Source organism: Bos mutus, chromosome 21 (genome assembly GCF_027580195.1).
Source record: "Bos mutus isolate GX-2022 chromosome 21, NWIPB_WYAK_1.1, whole genome shotgun sequence".
Lineage (NCBI taxonomy): Eukaryota > Metazoa > Chordata > Mammalia > Artiodactyla > Bovidae > Bos > Bos mutus.
In genome coordinates, this window is record NC_091637.1 from 59499677 (window position 1) to 59521857 (window position 22181).

At 44.7% G+C, this 22181-nt stretch overlaps 1 protein-coding gene across 1 annotated transcript in view; it reads right to left on the reverse strand.

The window, feature by feature from the left end:
• Positions 1-12272: 12272 nt before the first annotated feature.
• The window catches only part of TCL1A (TCL1 family AKT coactivator A), a 41677-nt gene continuing 31768 nt past the window's right edge, over positions 12273-22181 (reverse strand). Inside the window, exons 2-4 of the mRNA XM_070358218.1 lie at positions 16064-16163; positions 15557-15755; positions 12273-12473 (exon numbers count right to left, since the gene is read on the reverse strand). Coding sequence (XP_070214319.1) covers positions 12273-12473; positions 15557-15755; positions 16064-16163 — 500 coding nt within the window. The remainder of the gene's footprint in view (positions 12474-15556; positions 15756-16063; positions 16164-22181) is intronic.

The window sequence follows — 22181 nt, forward strand, 5'->3', positions numbered from 1 at the left end:
CTGCAGCGTGCTAAGTTCCTCTGTCCACGGGATTCTCCAGACTTCCCTGATGGCTCAGACAGTGAAGAATCTGCTTGCAGTGCAGGAGACCTGGGTTTGATCCCTGGGTTGGGAAGATCCCCTCGAGAAGGAAATGGCAACTGACTCCAGTATCCTTACCTGGGAAATCCCATGGACAAAGGAGCCTGATGTGCTGCAGTCCATGGGGTCACAAAGAATCAGACATGACTGAGCAGCTAACACACACTTCTCTAACATATGCTAAATCTGTGTGTGTTCTTTCCAGGATGAAGATTTATTGTGGTTATCCATGACCCTCAAGAGTCAGAGGATCAGTAGGAAGGAGACACTCAGATCTTTAACCAAATACAATCCAATCAAAAAGGTGGTGAAGTGGACATGGCTTCTAGGTGTCCTCGGTTGGTGGTCTGATGAGGCTAGTGTTGAGGGGAGGCATCATTTGATCAGAGCAACCAACCAAGTTCTCTTGATTTTTGACTTTTTGGCTCTTCAAGTTCTCGGCCCAGGTAATTAGCATCTTAACCAATGAGGCTGCTGTATAAAGACCCGTATCATCTGGACCAGGTTCCAAAGATGAGTTTGATTACTGAGTTTGATTATAAGTTTGATTACTAAGAAGTGCAAAGAGCTCTCCCATATTATTGAAATGTTCAGTTTAACAGTTTCATGGACTATTGATTTTCAACCTCAAAACTATTTGTGAGAGCATTTTGTTGGGAAATTTCTCACTTCAATTTGCAAACTGTTTGCCATAGGAGGTGCACTCACCAAAATGAGATGGACTCACTAACTGACAATGATTTAACTGGACTAGTTCAAGTTACCTTGTTTGGTATAAAAAGATGGGGGAGAATCTTTTAGAATTAGTATATTTCTAAGGGCATTTCCCCTTTGTTTATGAAGTTGTTTTGTAAGCAGAATACAGTGACACTAACAATGTAGCTTTAAAAAAAAAAGAATCAAGGAAATTTGGTAACAATGGCATTGTTTCCCAATTTCCTCAAAGCCCCTCACAAAACCCAGCAGAGTAACTAGGACAGAAAAATAGTGTAGAAAGGAGAAAAAAAAATCAATAAAAGGAGTCTTCCAAAGGATTCAAGTGAAAGTGATGGATAAAGAAAACAGGCTTAAGGAGATTCAACACATACATAATAAAAGTTCCTCCTCCACTCAAGCCCTCAACTTCAGAAAAGCAACACTGTGGAATAGAACAAATACAAGATACTTTAAAAAAAAACTTTCTGGAAAATAAAACAAAAAACAATCACTTGAACCTGTGTTTTTTGTTTTCGTTTTTTAAATATTTGGCTGTACCAGGTCTTAGCTGCAGCATATGGAATCTAGTTCTCTTATCAGGGGTCAAACCCAGGTACCCTACATTGTAAGCCTGGGGTCTTAGCCACTGGACCCCCAGGGAAGTTCCAAACCTGCGTATTTTAAAAGGATATGATGTCCCTGGGACATACAACCAAGAACAGTCAACTCTGAGACGTAGACTATTAAAAGTATCAGATTTTATAGAATTGAAACCCTTCTGACATTAGGTAAAATGACCAAATAACTTCCAGGGGACTAGACCTCTATGGACCACTTTTAATTTAATATTCATTATTTATCTGGCTGCACGAGGTCTTTAGTTGCGGCACTTCGGGTCTTTCATTGTGGCTCTTGGACTCTGGTTGTGGTGTGGTTTCAGTAATTGTGGTACACAGACTTAGTTGCTCTGTGGCAACTAAGCATCTTAGGACGCCCACCAGGGATCAAAGTCGGGTCCCCCACATTGCAAGGTGGATTCTTAGCCACTGGACCAGCCAAAAATTCTCATGAACACTTTTAAGTTAAAACACAATGGAGTAATAAAGTACAGATACCAAAGAAAGAAAATGTGAACCAAGAATTTTCTTTTTTCAGCCAAAGTGATCTTCCATTTTAAAGGACACAAACAAGCTGATGAAGCTGAAAGAATCAGGGAACATTGCTTTGTGCCCTGCCCGAGCGACCTACAAAACAACAAGGTTCAGACAATCAAGAAGTGTTTAGAGAAGCTTTTTATAAGAACTGCTAGTGACCACTAAATGTATTTAACTGTAGAATGAAGATTAGGAGGCCAAAGGATGACAAATACTATCTATTTGTTCTATCTTCCAATAATGAAGACAAAATTCATCTGTTAAAAACAGGGAGGGAAGGGCAAGATTATGTATAATGTCAGCTTGCTCCTTACCTCAAAGGTAGTATTTAGCACTAATACTGGCCACCTGATGTGAAGAGCTGACTCACTGGAAAAGACCCTGATGCTGGGAAAGATTGAAGGCAGGAGAAGGAGACAACAGAGGATGAGATGGTTGGTTGGCATCACTGACTCAATGGTCGTGAGTTTGAGTAAACTCAAGGAGATGGTGAAAGACAGGGACACGTGGGACGCTGCAGTCCATGGGGTCACAAAGAGTTGGACGTAACTTAGCCACTGAACAACAACGACAAAGCGTTCTCATTGCCTTAAAGGTAATATGTAGCACTACATGGATTAGATACCTAGGGAAGAAAAAGGAAAGGGGAAGAAGAGGGTACTAATTTCAGGACTGTTCACAGTAAGGAACCAAAACCTCTGTTACCATCCAACATGGCAGCCACCAGTTACATATGGCCACTTAGTTTTTAATTATCATTAAATAAAATTCAATTTCCCAATCATACTAGCTACATTTCAAGCGCTCCACTGGCTACTACATGTAGCCAGTACATCTTTCACACACTGGAGAACACAGATAACAGAACATGTTCATCATTATAGAAAGTTCTTCAGACAATGCTACAACAGATAGCATCTTTAAAAGAAGGATTAAGAATATTACCCTAAGATATTAGTATAAAGATAACCATTGAAACAAAATACCCAGTCAATTGATGGTATTTTGCTTTGACATCCCAACAGATGAATAGATAGCCATTCTCCACATACTAATCTGCAGAGTCAACACAGTCTGTCAAAATATCAGCTGACTTCTTTGCAGAAGCTGACAAGCAATCCTGAAATTCACACAATATTCAAGGGAACCAGAATAATGAAAAAAATCTTGAGAAAGAACAAAATTGGAAGACTTATACTTCCCAACTTCAAAACTTATCATAAAAATAGTGATCAAGACAGTGTTGTATTGGCACACATCACCTGAATAGAACTGAGGATCCAGAAATAAACCCTTACTTTTACAGTCAATTGATTTTTGTTTTTAATTTTATTTATTTTTGACTGTGCTGGGTCTTCACTGCTGCATGGGCTTTCCTCTAGTTGCACCGAGCAGAAGCTACCCTCTAGTTGCGATGCATGGGCTTCTCACTGCGGTGGCTTCTCTTGTGGAGCACAGGCTCTAGGTGTGTGGGCTTCAGTGGCTGTGGCATGTGGGCTCAGTGGTTGTGGTTCCCGGGCTTCAGAGCACAGGCTCAGGAGTTGTGGTGCACGGGCTAAGCTGCTCTGCGGCATGTGGGATCTTTCTGGACCAGGGATTGAATCCCTGCCTCCCGCACTGGCAGGTGAATTCTTTACCACTGCGCCACAGAGAACCCCAGCAACTGATTGTTGACAAGAGTGCCAAGACATTTCAGTGGAAGGAAGAAGTCTTTTTAGCAAATGATACTGAGGTTAACTGGCTACACACGTGGACTCCCACCCTCACAACATACATAAACATTAACTCAGACTGGATTATATGCATTAGTGTAAGGGTTTCAACTTTAAAACTCTTGGAAGAAAATCTAAGAGTAGACTTTGACGACTGTGAAGGTTAGGCAAAGCTTTCTTAGATATAATATCAAAAACGCAAGTAATAAAAAAGATAGACTCATCAAAATTTAAAGTTTTGTACTTTAAAGGATACCATCAACAAGTGAGTAGACAATATACATATCGGGAGAAACTATTTGTAAGTTATATCTGATAAGCAAGTTGAGTCCAGAATATATAAAGAAGTCTTGTAACTTGGTAATAAAAAAGAAAGTAACCTAATTGAAAAATGGACAATAAATCCATCATGATGATTTAATGTATAGAATGGTGATTATGGGCTTCTTTAATGGCTCAGACAGTAAAGAATGTGACTGCAATGTGGGAGACTCAGGTTCAATCCCTGGGTCAGGAAGGTCCCCTGGACAAAGAAATGGCTACCCACTCCAGTATTCTTGCCTGGAGAATTCCATGGACAGAGGAGCCTGGCAGGATATATAGTACATGGAGTGGCAAAGAGTCAGACACGACTGAGTGACTAATACTTTCACTTTCATGTTGACTACAGTTAACAATACTGTATTATATATTTGAAATTTATAAAATAATTTTTAAGATATGCTCTCTTATCATCACAAGAAAAAAGTCTGACTATGAATGGTGATTGAGTATGCCTGATACATTACATGTCAAATATACCTCAACTACAAAAATGGGCAAAGCATCTTAGTAGGCATTTCTCTAAAGAAGATATACAAACGGCCAATAAGCACATGAAAATGTACAAACATAATTAGCCACCAGGGAAATGCAAATCAAAAATAGAAAGCTTCTTTATACCTTCTATGTGGCTGGAATCAAAAAGCCAGATAATAACTGACAGGGATGTGAAGAATGAAACTCATACAATATTGGTGGGAATGTGCAACCACTTTGGAAAACGGTCTGGCAGTGCCTTAAAAAGTTAAAAAAGTTACTGTATGACTCAGTAATTCTACTCCTATGTATACAACCAAGAGAAATGAAAGCACATGTCCACACAAAAACTCCATGTGTGACTGTTTGTAGTGGCATTATTTATAATAGGAAAAAGTATAAATAACCTTAATATCCATGAATATATACAGTGGGGCATATTCATGTAATGGAATATTATTCAGCCATAACAATGAATGAAATTTTATTATATGCCATAATACATGTGAACCTTGAAAATATTATGCCAAAGTATCATCACAGAAGGTTACATACAGTATGATGCTATTTATATGAAATACACAGAACAGGCAACCGTGGTGATGGTTGTACAACTCTGGGAATATACTAAAAACAATTGACTGTACATTTTAAGAGTGCATTGTATGGTATGTCCATTATATTTTAATAAAGCTGTTACATAAAATAACCATATAAAAATTAAAAATAATGAACACCCAATTAAAAGAGCTAGAAAAGAAACAACAGAAACCAAAAGAATATATAACTTTAGAATTAAAGATAAAAAGACATCAGTGACAGAGAAAACAAGCAAAACAACAGAATTAACAAATGAGTCTAAAAGCTGGTTCTTGGGGAAATAAAATAGACAAGCCTAATTTTACTAAATGGGTAAGTAAGATTTAGTAAAATTTTTAATAATAAAAAAGATAAAAGAAATAACATGGGACGAAAAGTAGAAATGTGGCTACCAGGAGTTGGGGGTGGGGCAATTGAAGAGGGGTTGGTACAGGATAGAGTTTCAGCTATAAGAGGAGTAAAGCCTGAGGATCTAATGTAAAACATGGCAACCATATAGTTGATAACACTGGATTGTATAACTGAAATTTGCTAAGGGAGTAGAAGTGAAATACTCTCAAAAAAATTAAAAATAAATATGTGTAGTGAGGGCTAGGCAAATTAACTAAAAGGAGGAATACTTTCACAGTGTATATATATATCAAATCATCATGACATATAATTTATACACCTTGAAATTTTATTTGTCAAATATATTTCAATAAAGCTGAATTTTTAATGATAAAAAAGAAATAACATACCACAGTAATAATCCAGAAAGGACATTAAAAGTCCTGAGGCTATTTTAAATAACTATGAAAATAAAACATAAAGCCCAGATGAAATGGACACCTTTCTAGAAATAAGTTAATTTAATCAAAGTTGATTCCAGTAGAAATGAAAAGCTTAAACGGACCAATTTCTATAGAAGAAATTAAGAAGCTGGAGAAGCAGAGTTCCTTGAAAAAAACACCAGCCTTGAATGGAATTCTTTCAAGCTAAAAAAAGATAATCCCAATGCATTTTACAGTATTACAGAGTAGAGCAAAAGAAAAGCCTGTAAATTATTTTTATGAAGTGGCTATAACTTTTATGATGTCAAAAGCAAAGATGGGGGGAGAAAAATTTCAGACCTTTTTAACTACAATGCAAAATTTTAAAATAAAACATTAGCAAAGAGATCCACCAACACACTAATGCATTATTCATCATAATTAAGTGTGGTTCATTCCAGGAATGCAAGAAAGAGTCAATACCCTAACATCAGTATATTATTAGAGTTTAATAAAGGTACCATCTAATCAACCCACTCTGGTATTCTTGCCTGAAGAATTCCAAGGACAGAGGACCCTGGCAAGCTATAGTCCATGGGGCCCGCAAAGAGTCGGACATGACTGAACACACAGCACATAATCCTCTCCTTACATATCAAAAGGCAGGTAATAAAATTCAGTATCTGTTCAAGTTAAAAATTGTGAAATAGGAATTGAACATTTTTTAACTTGATAAAATATACATAATTAAGCCCCAAAGACTGTCACGCGAGTGTATATTCCTGGGTTCTTTGTCTTGTCACAACAAAGGTTTGCAGTGACGGACATTGAAGCCCCCTCGGCGTGTCACAGCTGTCTGGTCTTGGATAGACTGTGTTAGAGCTCTCAGGTCTCGAAAGGACAATGTTATAGGTCTTAGACAAATCAGTGTTACAGCTCAGTGTTACAGCTCTATTTTATTTAAAAGATAGGTCGATCCAAAGATGCGAAGAGCACCCCAGCGTGCAGGGCGGGGTGGGTGGTGGATGGGGTGGGGAGAGAGAGAGCTAGCTTTGGCTCCTCTTTTTATATGTTTATCTCTAACTGGGTCTGTCCTATGTAAATTGGGCCAGCCAGGAGTGTTGTTTTACCTGAGGTCCTCAGACCTTCTTTTGTTCTATTTTCGTGGGCTTTTCCCTTCTTTGTCTTTCAGCCACCGCCATTTTGGACTCCTTTTCCCTATTCTAAGTAAGTAAGTAAGTAAGGATCATACTTACTGGGGAAACACCAGAGGCCTTTCCAATAAAGCTAAGAAAATTTTTAAAATGTCTATTACTTCTATTACTTATCATAGCTTTGGAGATATTAGACAAGAAAAAGGAACGACAACCGTTAAGAGTTATAAAGTTTACCTGGTTTGCTGTAAGGAAGAAGGTGGGTTATAGATCACAAGAGACTTCAGACGCATCAACCACACGCAGTCTGAGTCTTGATTTAAACCAGCTGCAGAAAGACATTGGCGACATCTAGGGAAATCTGAAAACAGACTGGGTTAGATATTGAGGAATTACAGTTAATTTTGTTAGGGGTGACAATGATACTGTGGTTATCAGGAATAAAATGTCTTCTCTGTGAAGATACATAATAAATTACTTATGAGTGAAATTATACAGCCTGTAAAATACTTCAGTCAAAAACCAAACCCCAACTTTTTGGGGGTGGGGGGGAATGAAACAAGACTGGTATGATACTGGTAAATGCTGAAGCTCTTTGTCAGATGCCAATATACATTTGTGACCCAGTTCATCTTGCTTGGCTTCCTCAAGAATGCTGGTTCTGGGACTTCCCTGATGGTCCAGTGCCCAAGACTCTGCACTCTCAATGCAGGTGGCATGGGTTCAATCCCCGGTCAGGGAAACAGATTCCACAAGCTGCAACCAACAGTCCACATGCTGCAATTAAAAAAGCCTGCATGCCGCAATGAAGATCAGGGATCCCACAAGGCGCAACCAAGACCCGGCACAGACAAATACATTAAAAAATTAATAAAATAAATATTTTTAAAAAAGACTGCAGGCTCTTTGACGATGGCCTCTCTGCTGTCCCTCCTTCCCTTTGGCTGCACATAGGAGTGTCCATCACCCCTGACTGAAGCCCCCTTGCGACCACACTTCTCTACAGCAAAGCTCCTAGCAAGGGCTGTTCTCCTCACTCCCCTTCTCTCTTATGCCCACCATGACCAGACCACACCCCCATCACAGCAAACTTCTCCTGACGATGTCTCCACCAGCCTCCACCTGGCCAAATCTGATGCCCACTTTTCTCAGTTCAGCCTCTCACCAGTGTGCTCCCCAGCCTAGCATCGTTGCCCTCTGTAATGACTTTTTACGGTTTTAAAGATGCCACCATCTTTCCATGAGGGGCCTCAGCCAGGTCCCTGGCTTTCACTGACATTTTAATCCTACACTGATAGTTTGAGTCCTGACAGGAGTTCTAGATCTATATTCAAACAACAGCCTATTGACTCTCTAACTGGAACGTCACAAGCAACTCAAACCTCATGTTATTAAAAGTCTGGACGTTTCTGTCCTGCTGAGCCCACCTCAACAATACCACTGTCCATCCTGGGGGTCTCAACCACAACCTCAAAGTCATTCTTGCTGCAGAAAACTGAGATTCTGTATCACACTTATAATGTATCAGGATGACTTATTCTCATAAAGGGCTTCCTCTGGTGGCTTTGAATCTGCCTGCAATGCAGGAGACGCAGGTTTGATCCCTGGGTCAGAAAGATCCCGAGAAGGAAATGGCAACCCACTCCAATATTGCCTGGAGAACCCCATGGACAGAGGAGCCTGGCGGGCTACAGTCTGTGGGGTCACAAAGAATCAGACATAACTGAGAGACTGAGCACTCGCGCATGCATTCTCTTAGTGAAGAGAATCTTGTGCTCTTTCAATTTCCACAGCAAATTAAACTCGCACAGCCTTGAACCTCCTCATCCTGGGGCTCTCCTCCCTAACTTAAGGAGATCTAGCTCCCTCTCATTTTCAAGGTCTGATCTTAAAGGCCACCTACAAGGGTGGGAATTCTTTCATTACCTGACCTAACTTGCTACCTGGTTACTATGTTCTATTATCTCTGTAGGATTTAGCACGTTCTGAGCTTCTTCTTCATCCAGAGGGACAGCTGCCTGAGAGCAGGGCCCTCGGTTTTGTTCATTGCTGTATCTGCAGCCCTCAGCAGAGTTCACAGTGGCGGCCAAAGTTTTCATGAACATCGCCTTGGTTTGCTTGAGCTGCTGTAACAAAACAGCAGCTGGGGGCTTAAACCACAGATAGTTATTTCTCCCAGTTCAACCTGAGGTCAGAAGTCCAAGGTCAAAGTGCCTGCCAGCCCACTCGTGTCCAGTGTGTGGTCCTGGCTTGCTGACTGCTGTCTTCCTGCTGTGTCCTCACGTGGCCTTTCCTTGGTGCAGGCACATGGAGAGAGATCTTTCTTCCTCTTCTTATAAAGGCAGTAGTTCCATCATGGAAGCCCCATCTTCAGGCCATCTTCTCACTCTAATCATCTCCCAAAGGTCCCACCTCCAAATACACACACCCGGCAGTTAGGGCATCAACATATGAATATGGTGGGGGTGCTGGACACAAACATTCAGCCCCAATTGAGAATTTTCCTCTTCCTGTGCCTGTTCCTAAAACAGGCCACTGGCTGGCCATGGATTCTCTTTCTCCTCTGAGGTTCTGACGCTCCAACAGACCAAACTCCTACACTGTCAAGGACCATGCAAAACGACAGGGTTAAAATAAGAGATAGAGGCCCAGGCAGGTGTGGAACTAGACGCTCACCCATCTAATGCTGGGTAAGAAGACTGGGATCAGAGAATATAAAATAGGAAAAGTGGTATTTTTCTTCTACAATTCTCATACTAGATACTTGTATGAGTGTGTTAGTCACTCACGTCTGACTTTTTGTGACCCCCATGGACTGCAGCCCTCCAGGTGCCTCTGTCCATGGGATTCTCCAGGCAACAATACTGCAGTGGGTTGTCACGTTCCTTCTCCAGGGGATCTTCCTGACCCAAGGATTGAACCTGGGTTTCCAAGCCAGGTTTTTCTGGGTGTTGCAAGCAGATTCTTTACCATCTGAGGCACCAGGGAAGCAGTATTTTTCCTATGTAATTCTCAGATACTTAACAACCTATTGATGTTTGTGTCCTGACCCTGACATGACTGTGATGAAGAGCTAGGGACTAGGATTACACCAAGTGGAGAGGAGCAGTATTCCTTTGACTGGAAGGCATTCCGTTGTGATGCCTGAGGTCCTGTTTACCTGCTCAGAAGGTAAAGGAGGGGCAGCGAATCTTGAGGAGGAATCAGGAGGCTTCTGGGGGATGGGCTGTGTACTTTGGGCTTGGGAGGAAGGGAAAAACTCTGGCTGGCTGGCTGGGGACAGTGTCAGGCAGGCGGGGGCTCAGGCTGGGATTGGAACTACCCAGGGAAGGACAGGAGACAGAGCTGGCTGGGCCAGGAAGGGAGGAGAATGGGGGGTGTGTGTGTGTGTGTGTCCTGAATACCAGGAGCTGCTGACTGTGACTTTTTGAGGTCACTTACTCCAGTGGTTCTCAAAACTATACCTCTAAGAACACTGGGCTTTTGAGCACTTGGATTATATGAAAATAAATTCCAGCCTTATCTCCAAAGTAAAAACTATATATATATACAGTAAATTCATCAGTATTCTTTCCCTTTCAAATATTCTTATTGGTGACTGTTCCTGCTTCTCTCCACTAGAATCAAGGTCAAGGATAGAAGCTGGTCCAGCAAAAAGTTAGATGAATTGTCTTACATTTAATCAGTCAACATTACAAAGTGTTTATGCTACATACAACTTCATAACATCCGGGTCTGAGGGCATCTGTAAAATAGGGGGACCTCCAACCTCTCTTTCCACAGGTAGGCAATCAGAGGGCCAGTCCACTGCGCTGGCCTGCCGGGCCTCCTGCCATGTCCCGGGCTGAGCGCCTCTGAACCACAAGCTTCGCAGTCCTGAGCACTGACCCAAGGCCCTCCCAGGCCGTCCTGTGAACCGCACCTAGGCTGCTGGGGCAGGGGGTGGGGCTTTCGGAGGCGTGGGCGGGGCTTTCGGATGAGCGGTCCTGTACAGGCAGGGACCACCGGAGACAGCTGGTTCAGGGGCTCAGAGACCAAGCGTAGGCAAGCCAGCCCCATTCCCTGAGGCCAGAAGGATACAGAGGGGGAAGGACAGAGCGGGAAGCAGCCCAGGGTGTGCAGGACGTGACACTGTTTGCTGTGAGGGACGGAACAGGGAGAGAGGCTGAGACCATCAGGCAGCTGAGAAGACCAGAGGCACAGGTAGAGCCGGGGCACGTGGACCCCGAAGCTGTGCCCACACAGCCTATCCCGCAGGCAGGTCCGGTCGGGGGAATTCATCCTCTGTGTGTCTGTCCGACCCGGGTGTGGTGGAGCAGATCACACATGGTTGGTAGGTACAGGAAGGTGAACCGAAGCACAAACATCCCCCTGGCAGGCTCAGGGCTTGGGAGGAGATGGGAGCTGCGGGACCTGGGACAATAGAGAACAAGGTCAAGGGCAAAGGGATGGAAGGGGTGGAGTGCAGGGTCGGGGGTTGTGGAGAGGCTGGGGTCTGGATAGGGGAGCTAGGGGGTCAGTGCTGGTCCCCAGAGCCCAGGCCTTATCCCCAAGTCAGTGGCTTGGCGTGAGAAGACCTGGATCGGAAACTTGACTCTGTGATCTCGACCAGTCATCGTTATGTCTCAACCCCCCTGCCCCGTTTTATGACCTATAAAGTTAAATACTATCCAGGTCTGGTGATGTGATGGTCAAAGGATTATGCCCACGCCTATGAAGCACCGTGCAGCTATGCGCCCCTAATATTAAGGACTTGATTGGCTCCTGAGGTGTTAAAGGAGAGCGAGCGTGGGTCCCAGCCCCAGGAATGACTGGAGGTCAGCGCAGTTGGGGATGGGGGTCAGCACAGCCTCCACGGTGGGGAGGAGGGGCGTCCCCTCTTCCTGACCTGGTCCTAGGGTGCTCACCTCATCACTCATCCTCTGGGTCCGGCATCTGCTCCAGGAGCATGTCCTCGGTGCCGCCGATCTGTGAGAGGGGGAAGTGGAGGCCAGAGCCCGGGATCTTCCGTCCCCTCCCACTCCGGGCCCTGGGATTGGGGTAGCAGCTGGGAACCTGTGTGTGGGGGGGACCCCAGGGGCCCCTTGTCCCCCCAGCCTGCAGCATTGGACTGCCCACTAGAGAGGCACCTGCCACCAAGGGGGCTTCTGTTGGAGACCCCTGAGGGTGGCTGGTCATTCCCTTTTAATGTCTCACCAATCCAGTCCTAAAAATACCTGCCATTGTAAAGTCCCTCTTTTTTTTTTTTTGGTCACAAGTGGAGGGAACAGATAGACTGCAGGGGCCAGACATGGGGGTGGGGGAGCGGGGCCAGCCACGACCACCTTATGGGTCCCCGGAGAAGCCCACACTTGCCTCGATATGGTACACTATGCGCCAGAAACTGGAGTCTGAGGCTCGGTACCTCCTCCCGGGGTAGAGCTGCCACATGACGGGCAGCAGGTACGGGCCCAGCTGGCTGGGGGACACAGGATCCCCCAGGGGCACGTCTTCCTGACGCATGAGGACTTGGAGGCTACCTTCTATCTGAAGAGAAGAGAAGGCCGGGGCACACCCTCAGGACACAATACCCACGGGCCGTCTGGCCACCCGCCCAGCCTGCAGCTGAGATGCTGATGGTCACTGCTCCCCGAAGATCCAGTCCCTAAGCCACACAACGCTCCTCTCAAGGGGCTCAGGCTGGGCCAGGATGAGCAGCACTTGAATGGGTCTAGATACCCAGATGGGACCGCAGAAGATCCACCTTGTGGTGACCAGTGCCTAGTTGCTAGGGAATGCCACGGGGCCCCGGGGCTTCTGTAACCATGGCATCTGGGGTCTGCTTCAGCTGATGTGGGACGTTCTTGGATTATTCATTATCATGCATCCCCTTTGAAACAAGATCTCCCCAGACCCTGGAATCAGGTAACAACAGAGCATGTTTCACCATCTCCACCGTAGTCCCTGTTTCATTGCCTCTCACTAGACTACAGAGACAACTGCCCGCCTGCCGCCTAGTTGGTCCTGTGGCCCAAAGCCAAGTCTCAGCCCCACAGCCAGGGTGCGTGTCTAAAAATCTTGTCTCTCCCCTGCTGGATGCCCTTTGACAGCTTCCAATCGCAGGCAGATGAACTGGAATCTTCACCGTGGCCCACAGGCCTGCTGAGCCAGGTCCCTGCCTCTCTCACCTCCTCCTGTTCCATCCCAGTTCCTTCATCCACTCCGGCCACACTGACCTCCTCGCCATGTCTGGGACACACACTCCCTCCAAGTAGAAATCCCTACTTGCTGTCCTCTGCCTGGAACATTGTCCCCTAAATCCATGCAGGACTCACATCCTTTTTAAAGGCAGGTCTCAGTTCGAATGAATGTATATCTATAAAGACAAATGCCAGAAGAATCCAACTCTGTGATATCCATAAGGGGCGTGCCCAAACCCACGTCCAAAAAGGTTTCAGAGAAAATGACCGGCAATTTGCAGGTACATGGAGATGAAGACTCTGGAGGGGACCTGCATGAAGACCCCACGCCACTGGTTCTTGCCTGCCATCCCACTGGAGTTATCCTACACAACTTCCCCCCCGCCTCACCTACTGTGCTGTCCCTCTCCCTGAGTAGATCAGCTTCACAAGCAGTGGGATTTAATCCCACTCACTGCAAATCCCCACTACTTAGAATTTTTGGCATATCAACCACTTATTCAATGATTATTTTTCCAAAGTGGAAACAGCTTTTCAAATTTTATCTATGAAGTAAGTTAGAATTCACCATTAAAAAACAATTCAGAATATCTTGCAAGGTGCAAGGGTGGAAATCACCATTCTTGCCATGTTAGGATATGGCTTTCCAGATCCTTGAACCATTTGAAATCTGCTTATTCATCTTTTTGTTGCTGACTTACATAAATCTTTTCAGATGAAGAATACTAGGTCTTTAAAATTATGTGGAGAAAATCCTGTCCCATGGTTTGCTAAATGGTTTTGTCAAGAATTTATAATGATTATGTGAAAAACTATGCTTTACAGTTTCAGCATCATGTTTAAGAAGATATGCCCCAACCAGAGATTAAAAAAAAGATATTCACTTACATTTTCCTCAAATACTTGACTTAAAATGAATATTTAACTTAATTTTTAAAAGTATATATATTTCAAAATCTTAAAGGATAATAGAGATACAAATTTTAGATGGTGGTTACATTTTAGATGATGTTGCGCTAGAATCCCAACCCCATTACCTACAAGCAGCACTACTTTGAACAAATGTACATTTTTATGCTTCTATTTCCTCACCTATAAAATGGGAAAACAAGTATTCTCAGTAACTTTTTGCAATTTTACTATTATATTCCATAAATGTTCTAATGACATTTTAACTACGCTTTTATATATCCTTTCTTTGGTTTATATATGGAAAGTTTCACTGTTTTCACCTAAGTTTCTTTGAGGAAACCCATGCTCTGACGGAAAGTGCTTGTAAGAGAGTTGTATTTCTTTTAAAAAAAGAAGTTAATATTAACTAAAGATCCATCTTAAGGTCTTAAGGCATCACACATAAAACAAAGTCAGTATTCGGTACTGCTTTATGCCATCTGAAATTTGTTTCTTTCAAAGAATAGAGGAGATAGGAAATATCCCAAACTCTACACTGCAGTGGTTCCCAAACTTGGCTGATCTTAATTTGTGGGGGGCCTTTCAAAATACAGATTTCTGGATTCACCTATGGAGATCCTGATAATCTGCCAAGGGAGGTAATCACTTTCTAGTTTTAGTCCTTCAGTCATGTCCGACTCTTCGTAACCCACGGACTGTAGACCGCCAGGCTCCTCTGGTCATAGGATTTCCCAGGCAAGAATACTAGAGTGGGTTGCCAGTTCCTTCTCCAGGGGATCTTCCCAACCCAGTAATCCAACCTGGGTCGTCCACGTTGCAGGCAGATTCTTTACCGCCTGAGCCACTGCTACTGCTGCTGCTAAGCCACTTCAGTCGTGTCCGACTCTGTGCGACCCCATAGACGGCAGCCCACCAGGCTCCCCCGTCCCTGGGATTCTCCAGGCAAGAACACTGGAGTGGGCTGCCATGTCCCTCTCCAATGCACGAAAGTGAAAAGTCAAAGTGAAGTCGCTCAGTCATGTCCGACTCTCAGCGACCCCATGGACTGCAGCCCTCCAGGCTCCTCCGTCCATGGGACCCTCCAGGCAAGAGTACTGGAGTGGGGTGCCATTGCCTTCTCCGAGCCACTAGGGAAACCCAAATCACTTTGGACACAAGATTATTCCCATTTTATGGATTACGTCCTTGAGATCCAGAGAAATCCTATTTTACTAGAGATCATATTCATACACTCCAGACATACTGGGTCCCCATCCTTTGGCTTTGTGTTTCTCCCACCCTCCTTTCCTGGCCTGGAGAACCTCTCATCCTTGAGCCCAGCTCAGAGTGGTTTCATCTGTGTGTCCTGGCCGCCCTGGGCGGACCTGCCCTTCTGAGTCTCCCTGCCGCCGCCCTCGCCCTGCGGCATCTGAGGGTGTCCTCTAGGGCCTGCACAACCGGGGGCGTCCGGGTCCAGACCCTGGGCCATGGGTGGGCCGCCCATGCTTCCCTGCACGCCCGGCCCCACAGCGGCTGTACCTCGATGGTTATAGGCAGCCAGGTGCGCTGGTTCTCGTCCACATACACGGCCTTTTCCCAGATCCACAGGTGGTCCGGGTGCAAGGGCGTGTGCGCCCCGAAGAACGCGCCCTCGGCCATGGTGCCTCGAGGGGTCTGGAAGCAAGCGCAGGAGCCGGTCGGGGCTTCTCGCCGGAACACGGGCTGCAGAACCTCGATGCTTTAAAGCCGGAGGGAGCGCCGGCGCCCCCAAGAGGTGGGACTGGAGGAGGGGCGGGGGCGAGGGGAGGGCGGAGCGGGGGCGAAGGGGGCGGGCACAACAGGATCCGCGGGCCCTGCATCCAGACCTGCCTGGTGTCCTGAGACCCTGGCAGCCTGTAACTCACATGCAGTCACACAGACTCAGGGCTTCCTCCAGACCCCAACCTGAGCCAGCCATGTGCTCCCCACTGCCAGGGAAGCACTCAGGTCTGTGGCCTTGGCCTTTTCTTCTGTGAGCGGGCACCAGCGCCCTCTGCCCCCCTTTACACCGGGACTCCATTGTCTGTGTGCGGCTCCTTGGAGCCACCCTGCAGATTGGAACTCACCGCCAACGTTGGGCAACCCAGAGCCAGGGCCCCGTCCACATCTGGGATCAGAAGAAATGGGTGCAAGCCTGAACGAGGCCTGGACTTTTCCCAGGTTCACGGCACCACTTTTAGCCTGTGGATTTGGGTATCAATTTCCTTGGTAAATTACAACTCTTGAAGCCCCCGTGCCCCTCCCCCACACATTTTCCACTCTTTGATGATGCTGTGGTCATCTAATAGCTATTGTGAAACCCGGTTGTGAAGAAACATGGGTTTTTCCCTTTATAGGCTTTGTATTCATTAGTGAAAACGTCGTTCGAAATGAATGCTTAAAAAGAAACCCCTCCCTCCACCCCAAGATCAATGGACTTGAAGAGTCCCTGCGTTATAAGATCAAACTGTCTCCCAGTAAATTGCATCAACTGAGGAAAACAATTTCACTTCATTTTGGAGTACCACATGCCCATTAAAGCAATTAGGAAAATAAAATACAGTGAAAAACATGTAAAACGGGCTCCAACCTCGTTGCTCAAACATCACCCATGGTTTCTTGCCTCACCTTCCAGCTCTTTACTGTCTCTGACTAGGTGCTGAGAAAATAGTCTGTGATCTTTTGAAAATGTCTCAGAAGTGAAAATGACCTTGACACCTGAGCCCCCTGACGGCAAAGGTATGAATCTGCATCTCTGCATATCCAGACAGCTTAATTCCCCAGAAGGTGCTGAGGTGGCCTCAGGAAACAGAGATACATCAGGGTTTATCATGAACACAAAATAGAAGACAGACACCAAGTAAAGTTGGAAGTGGAGAGAGGTGACTTGAGTCCAGGAAACTTCTTTCCCACTGCAGCCCCTACTGGTGCTGCTATTTAATATTCAGATTTGTGGCTTTCAGGTTGATTTCCCCTTGGCTGGTTCTTAATTTCAGACCCAGAGAGCCACTGGGAGCAAGATAACATGGTCACACACTCTGCTGACAAAGTGTCAGCCCAGTCCAGAGCTTTGAGGTATAAACGAGAACAAGTCCAGCTTAAACAGTGTTGCTGGGAGGGCCTCTTTTGGCAAGGGAAGGGAGCACTCAGGAGCCAGTGTGGCCACTGATCCAGCCACATGGACCCAGAATGCTGTGGGGTCTGCTGATTTCAGTAGCACGCGTTCTGCTTTCCTAAGAGGCCACAGAAAATGAACCAAGAATGAGGCCCATTTGGCTGGATACACTTCTGAATGTTCTGGGAATATGATTGCCCCTCACACTCCCCATATTGAAAGAATATTGTACGTCTTCAGTCTCACACGAGGGCTTTTTAACATTGAATAGGAGTATGTGTCATTCTTGTGTAGGATTTAGAAAATCATTTGAGTAGCAGGTCCAAGAATCAATGAGCAAAATAAACATGACTGGGGAATTCGTCGAGCAGCTTCTGTTGGAAGCATGAATCTTCCTTATGGAAATTCCATAGGGCAGCCCCTTTAGCATCATATCTACCCCATCTTAAGGCTCAAGGCCAGCCAGCCTAGCTTTAGAGCTGTGTGTTCCTTTCCAGCTCTGGCCTTTATTAAATAGACAACTAGCTCCCTGAGGATAATGAACATGATATTTCATTTAAAAAGTAACACAAGGCAATTATGTTGACTCACTTTTTTAATAGTATCTTTAACTGACGCTTTCATGTCCTAACTTGGAGCCAGCTTTGACTTTGCCTCTATCACCTGTGAACTTGGCAAATCCTTTGCCATCTTGGCCCAATCACCATACTTTCCTAATGAATGAGTCAAGCTAGATGGATGTTCTCCAAGCCCGTTTCTAACACACCAGTCCCTGCTTCTCTGATAAAATTGCCTAGTGGAGGAGAAAATAGTTAAGAACAGTTTTGAGCAGAGTGGTTCTGGACACCAACGATGCCAGGAGAATTCTTTCTTCAGGACCGAGGAAGTCATTCTTCTTGTTTGGGTTCCTCAGAGGGTTTGGGGGGTGAGTAATGACCATCAGCATGATCTAGAGCTGTGCAGCTCAGAGTATGGTCTCTGACCAGCTACATCTCAAGTCCTCTCCAGACCTACTGAGTCAGAATCTGCGTTGTAACAAGATCCCCAGGGAATTTTGGGGCACATTAAGTATTGGTCTACAAGGGGAGGATCAGAAAGGAGAGATGGTGGTGTCTGCCTCCCTCCACCAGTTCCCTCTAGGTCTCTTTACGACACAAGAATTAGATATGGGTTTCTTTATCATTTAGTTCTAGGCTCTCTTACTTTCTGTCAAAATCACTTCTAATATATAAAGTATTTTCTTCTTAAAATCTTGGTCATCAATGACACTGCTCATCAATGACATTGCTTATCAGTCGTGTCCGGCTCTTTAAAACCCCATGGGCTGTAGTCCACCAGGCTCCTCTGTCTATGGGATTCTCCAGGCAAGAATACTGGAATGGGTTGCCATTTCCTCCTCCAGGGGATCTTCCCGACCCAGGGATTGAACCTGCATCTCTTGTGTCTCCTGCATTGGCAGGCGGATTCTTTACCACTGAGTCACTGGGGAAGCCCTCAGTGACATTGTGCTGCTGCTGCTGCTAAGTCGTGTCAGTTGTGTCCGACTCTGTGCAACCCCATAGACGGCAGCCCACCAGGCTTCCCCGTCCCTGGGATTCTCCAGGCAAGAATACTGGACTGGGTTGTCATTTCCTTCTCCAATGCATGAAAGTGAAAAGTGAAAGTGAAGTCGCTCAGCCGTGTCTGACCCTTAGCGACCCCATGGACTGCAGCCTACCAGGCTCCACCGTCCATGGTGATTTTCCAGGCAAGAGTACTGGAGTGGGGTGTCAGTGTGCCTTCTCCACAGTGACCTTCTAACCATCATCAAAGAATGTAACAAGCTATAAAGAACCTATTTGGGGCTATCTAGGGTCCGGGCCTCTGGGTTCTACAGTGAGTGGCCCCTGATGAGTGTGGGCTCGGTCACTCAGTCATGTCCAATTCTTTCCTTTCCCATGGACTGTAGCCTGCCAGGCTCATCTGTCTGCGGATGTTTCAGGCAAGAACACTGGAGCAGGTTGTCATCCTTCCTCCAGGGGATCTTCCCAGGCCAGGGATCACACCCGTGTCTCCTGCAGCTCCTGCACTGGCAGGCAGATTCTTTACCACGGAACCAGCTGGGAAACAAACTGAACCAAACCACTAAGCTAATGGTTCACAACCCTGGCTGTTTATTAGAATCATCTGGGAAGCTTTTACAAACTACTTGTGGCTGGACCCCACCCCAGACCGTTGAGACCAGAATCTCTGAGACTGAAGCTTTGGGCTTTGCTTATTAAAGGATTCACCAGGTGCGTCTAATAGGCAACCACGATTGAGAACCACTTCTTTAAGACCGGTTTTTGAGGTATGACTAAGATTTATAAAACAAAATAACTGTGAAAATGTTAAAGCCATTCTTTCTCCCATCAGTGCTCATTGTGAAACTCACCTCAAGCCTGCAGGCACTTCACTTCTTTCCCTAGGCTCTACTTTAAATTTGCTGCTTCCAATTTTTGTGTGTGTGTAGGGAACCATAATACCAAGATTATTGGGATTGTAAGGGTCTGTGTGTGCTAAGTTGCTTCCGTTGTGTCTGACTCTTTGCGACCCTATGGACTGTAGCCCACCAGGCTCCTCTGTCCTCGGAGATTGTCCAGGCAAGAGTACTCAAGTGGGTTGCTGTGCCCGCCTCCAGGGGATCTTCCCGAACCGGGAATCGAACCAGCACCTCCTGTGTCTGCTTCATTGGCAGCCAGGTTCATTATCACTAGCACTACCGACTAAGAGTCTGAGATCTCACCAAGGTATGAAATATATAAGCAGCGTCCATGTTAATTGCCTGGAGTGTTTTTGTTGTTGTTGTTGTTAATTTCTACATCTGGGCCATATTTTAGATAATGAAAGCTGATGACTAAGTGAGTGCAGGGTAAAAGGGATGTTATAGCTTTAATCATAGGGATGAAATTTTATCTCTAGATAAAGGAGAATCTGGGACAAGGATACACTAAAACTCAGGGACCAAACGTAGCTTTATCCCTGCATGGCTTCTGTCTCTCTCTAAACTTAACAGTTTTCATTAAGTTTTAAGTGCTTCTCAAACTTGAAGGTATATATGGTGACCTTGGTAAAACACTGTTTCTAACTGGGTGGAGCTGGGTTGAGATTCTGCATTTCTAACAGACTCCAAGGTAAAGCTGACGGCCATCAACTACCTCTGAGTAGCAAGGTCCTAGGCTAACCCAACACACACAACACAAATGCAAAAGCAAACACCCGTAAGCCCAACACACCATATGGTTGACCCTGACAAGCTGGTGGAGTCCAGCAGGTAGTAGAACTGTAATGGAACACTGTGAGCTAGAAATTCTTCTTTCTCTTCTTCTTCTCCTCCTCTCCCTCCTCCTCCTCCTCCTTCTATTTATATTGGAATGAATTCTTATGATTAACTTAATATACAGCGTGGTTCTTGCTCCACCCTCAGTTCTTCTTTAATTTACTTTGATTGCATTAATCTGACCTCAGAAAAATATTTCACATATCTCTTTATTCATCCTAGAAAAGTGGCGCTTCGCCTTCATGCTTCTAACATGTATAAACTGAGATAAATATATTAACAATTAATAATATATTCAATGCTTATATTATTAATATTAGTATTAATAATATATGCAGTGCTTGTAGTTTTCGTACTGAAAATGTCCTCTGTACTATTTACACAATGTCTCTTGACCTCGCTTTTCAGTTTTAGGGCATTTTAAGTGGAATTCTTATCAATTAACAGCATGGGGGACTTGTTTTTATGTGAGGTATGGGTTGCCATTTCCTTCTCCGATCTATGAAAGTGAAAAGTGAAAGTGAAGTTGCTCAGTCGGGTCCGACCCTCAGAGACTCCATGGACTGCAGCCTACCAGGCTCCTCCGTCCATGGGATTTTCCAGGCAGGAGTACTGGAGTGGGGTGCCATTGCCTTCTCCAGAGGTATATATACTATGATATATAATAATACTAACATGTATTGTATTTTGTGCAGTGGTCAGAATCTAGTTGCCTCTTAATTTTTCCAAATTTTTAGTTGCTCTCCCAAAGTCTGCTGCTGCTGCTGCTAAGTTGCTTCAGTAGTGTCCAACTCTGTGCGACCCCATAGACGGCAGCCCACTAGGCTTCCCTGTCCCTGGGATTCTCCAGGCAAGAACACTGGAGTGGGTTGCCATTTCCTTCTCCAATGCATAATAGTGAAAAGTGAAAGTGAAATCGCTCAGTCATGTCCGACTCTCAGCGACCCCATGGACTGCAGCCCTCCAGGCTCCTCCGTCCATGGGATTTTCCAGGCAAGAGTACTGGAGTGGGGTGCCATTGCCTTCTCTGCTCCCAAAGTCTACTGAATAATTTATCCTTCCACGCAGGATTTCACAGCGCCACTATTAATTATGAAGTTCCCGTGTACAAGTTGGTCTGTTTCTGGCCTTTGTTCTGTTCCATTTGACTGTTCCTATGGTAAAACCAAACTTAAAAATTATTGCGAATTTGAAATACTTGGTGGGATAGGTCATGCCTCTATTCTTTTTTTGAAATTGTACTTTCACATACTCTGTATTTTTCCTTAATACTTTTGGGATTTTTACTGGGAGTTCATTGAATTTATACAGTTAAGGAAAACCTCATATTCTTTAATAATGTTTTGTAGTATCGCCCATAAAAGTGTTACATATTTTGTTTTGCTTACTGCTAGATACTTTGTAGTTTTGTTGCTTTTGTGAATGGTATAATTTTTTTAATTTGCATAATTTTACTTAGAATTTTTGCATCTATCTCTATCACTGTAGGCTGAATAGAAAATATATTTTCTCTGTGTTTGTATCACTGAAAAGATAACTATGCCTTAAAAATTGGAAAGGATGCAACTAAATTGTTTGTTTATTGATGTGTAACACGCATACAAAAAATTGCATGAAGGGATGTGTGAATGGCATTTTTTAAAGAGATTTTAAGCCTTTTAAAAAATTGGAGTATAGTTGATTTATAATATTGTATTAGTTTCAGGTATATAGCAAAGTGATTTGGCTATCTA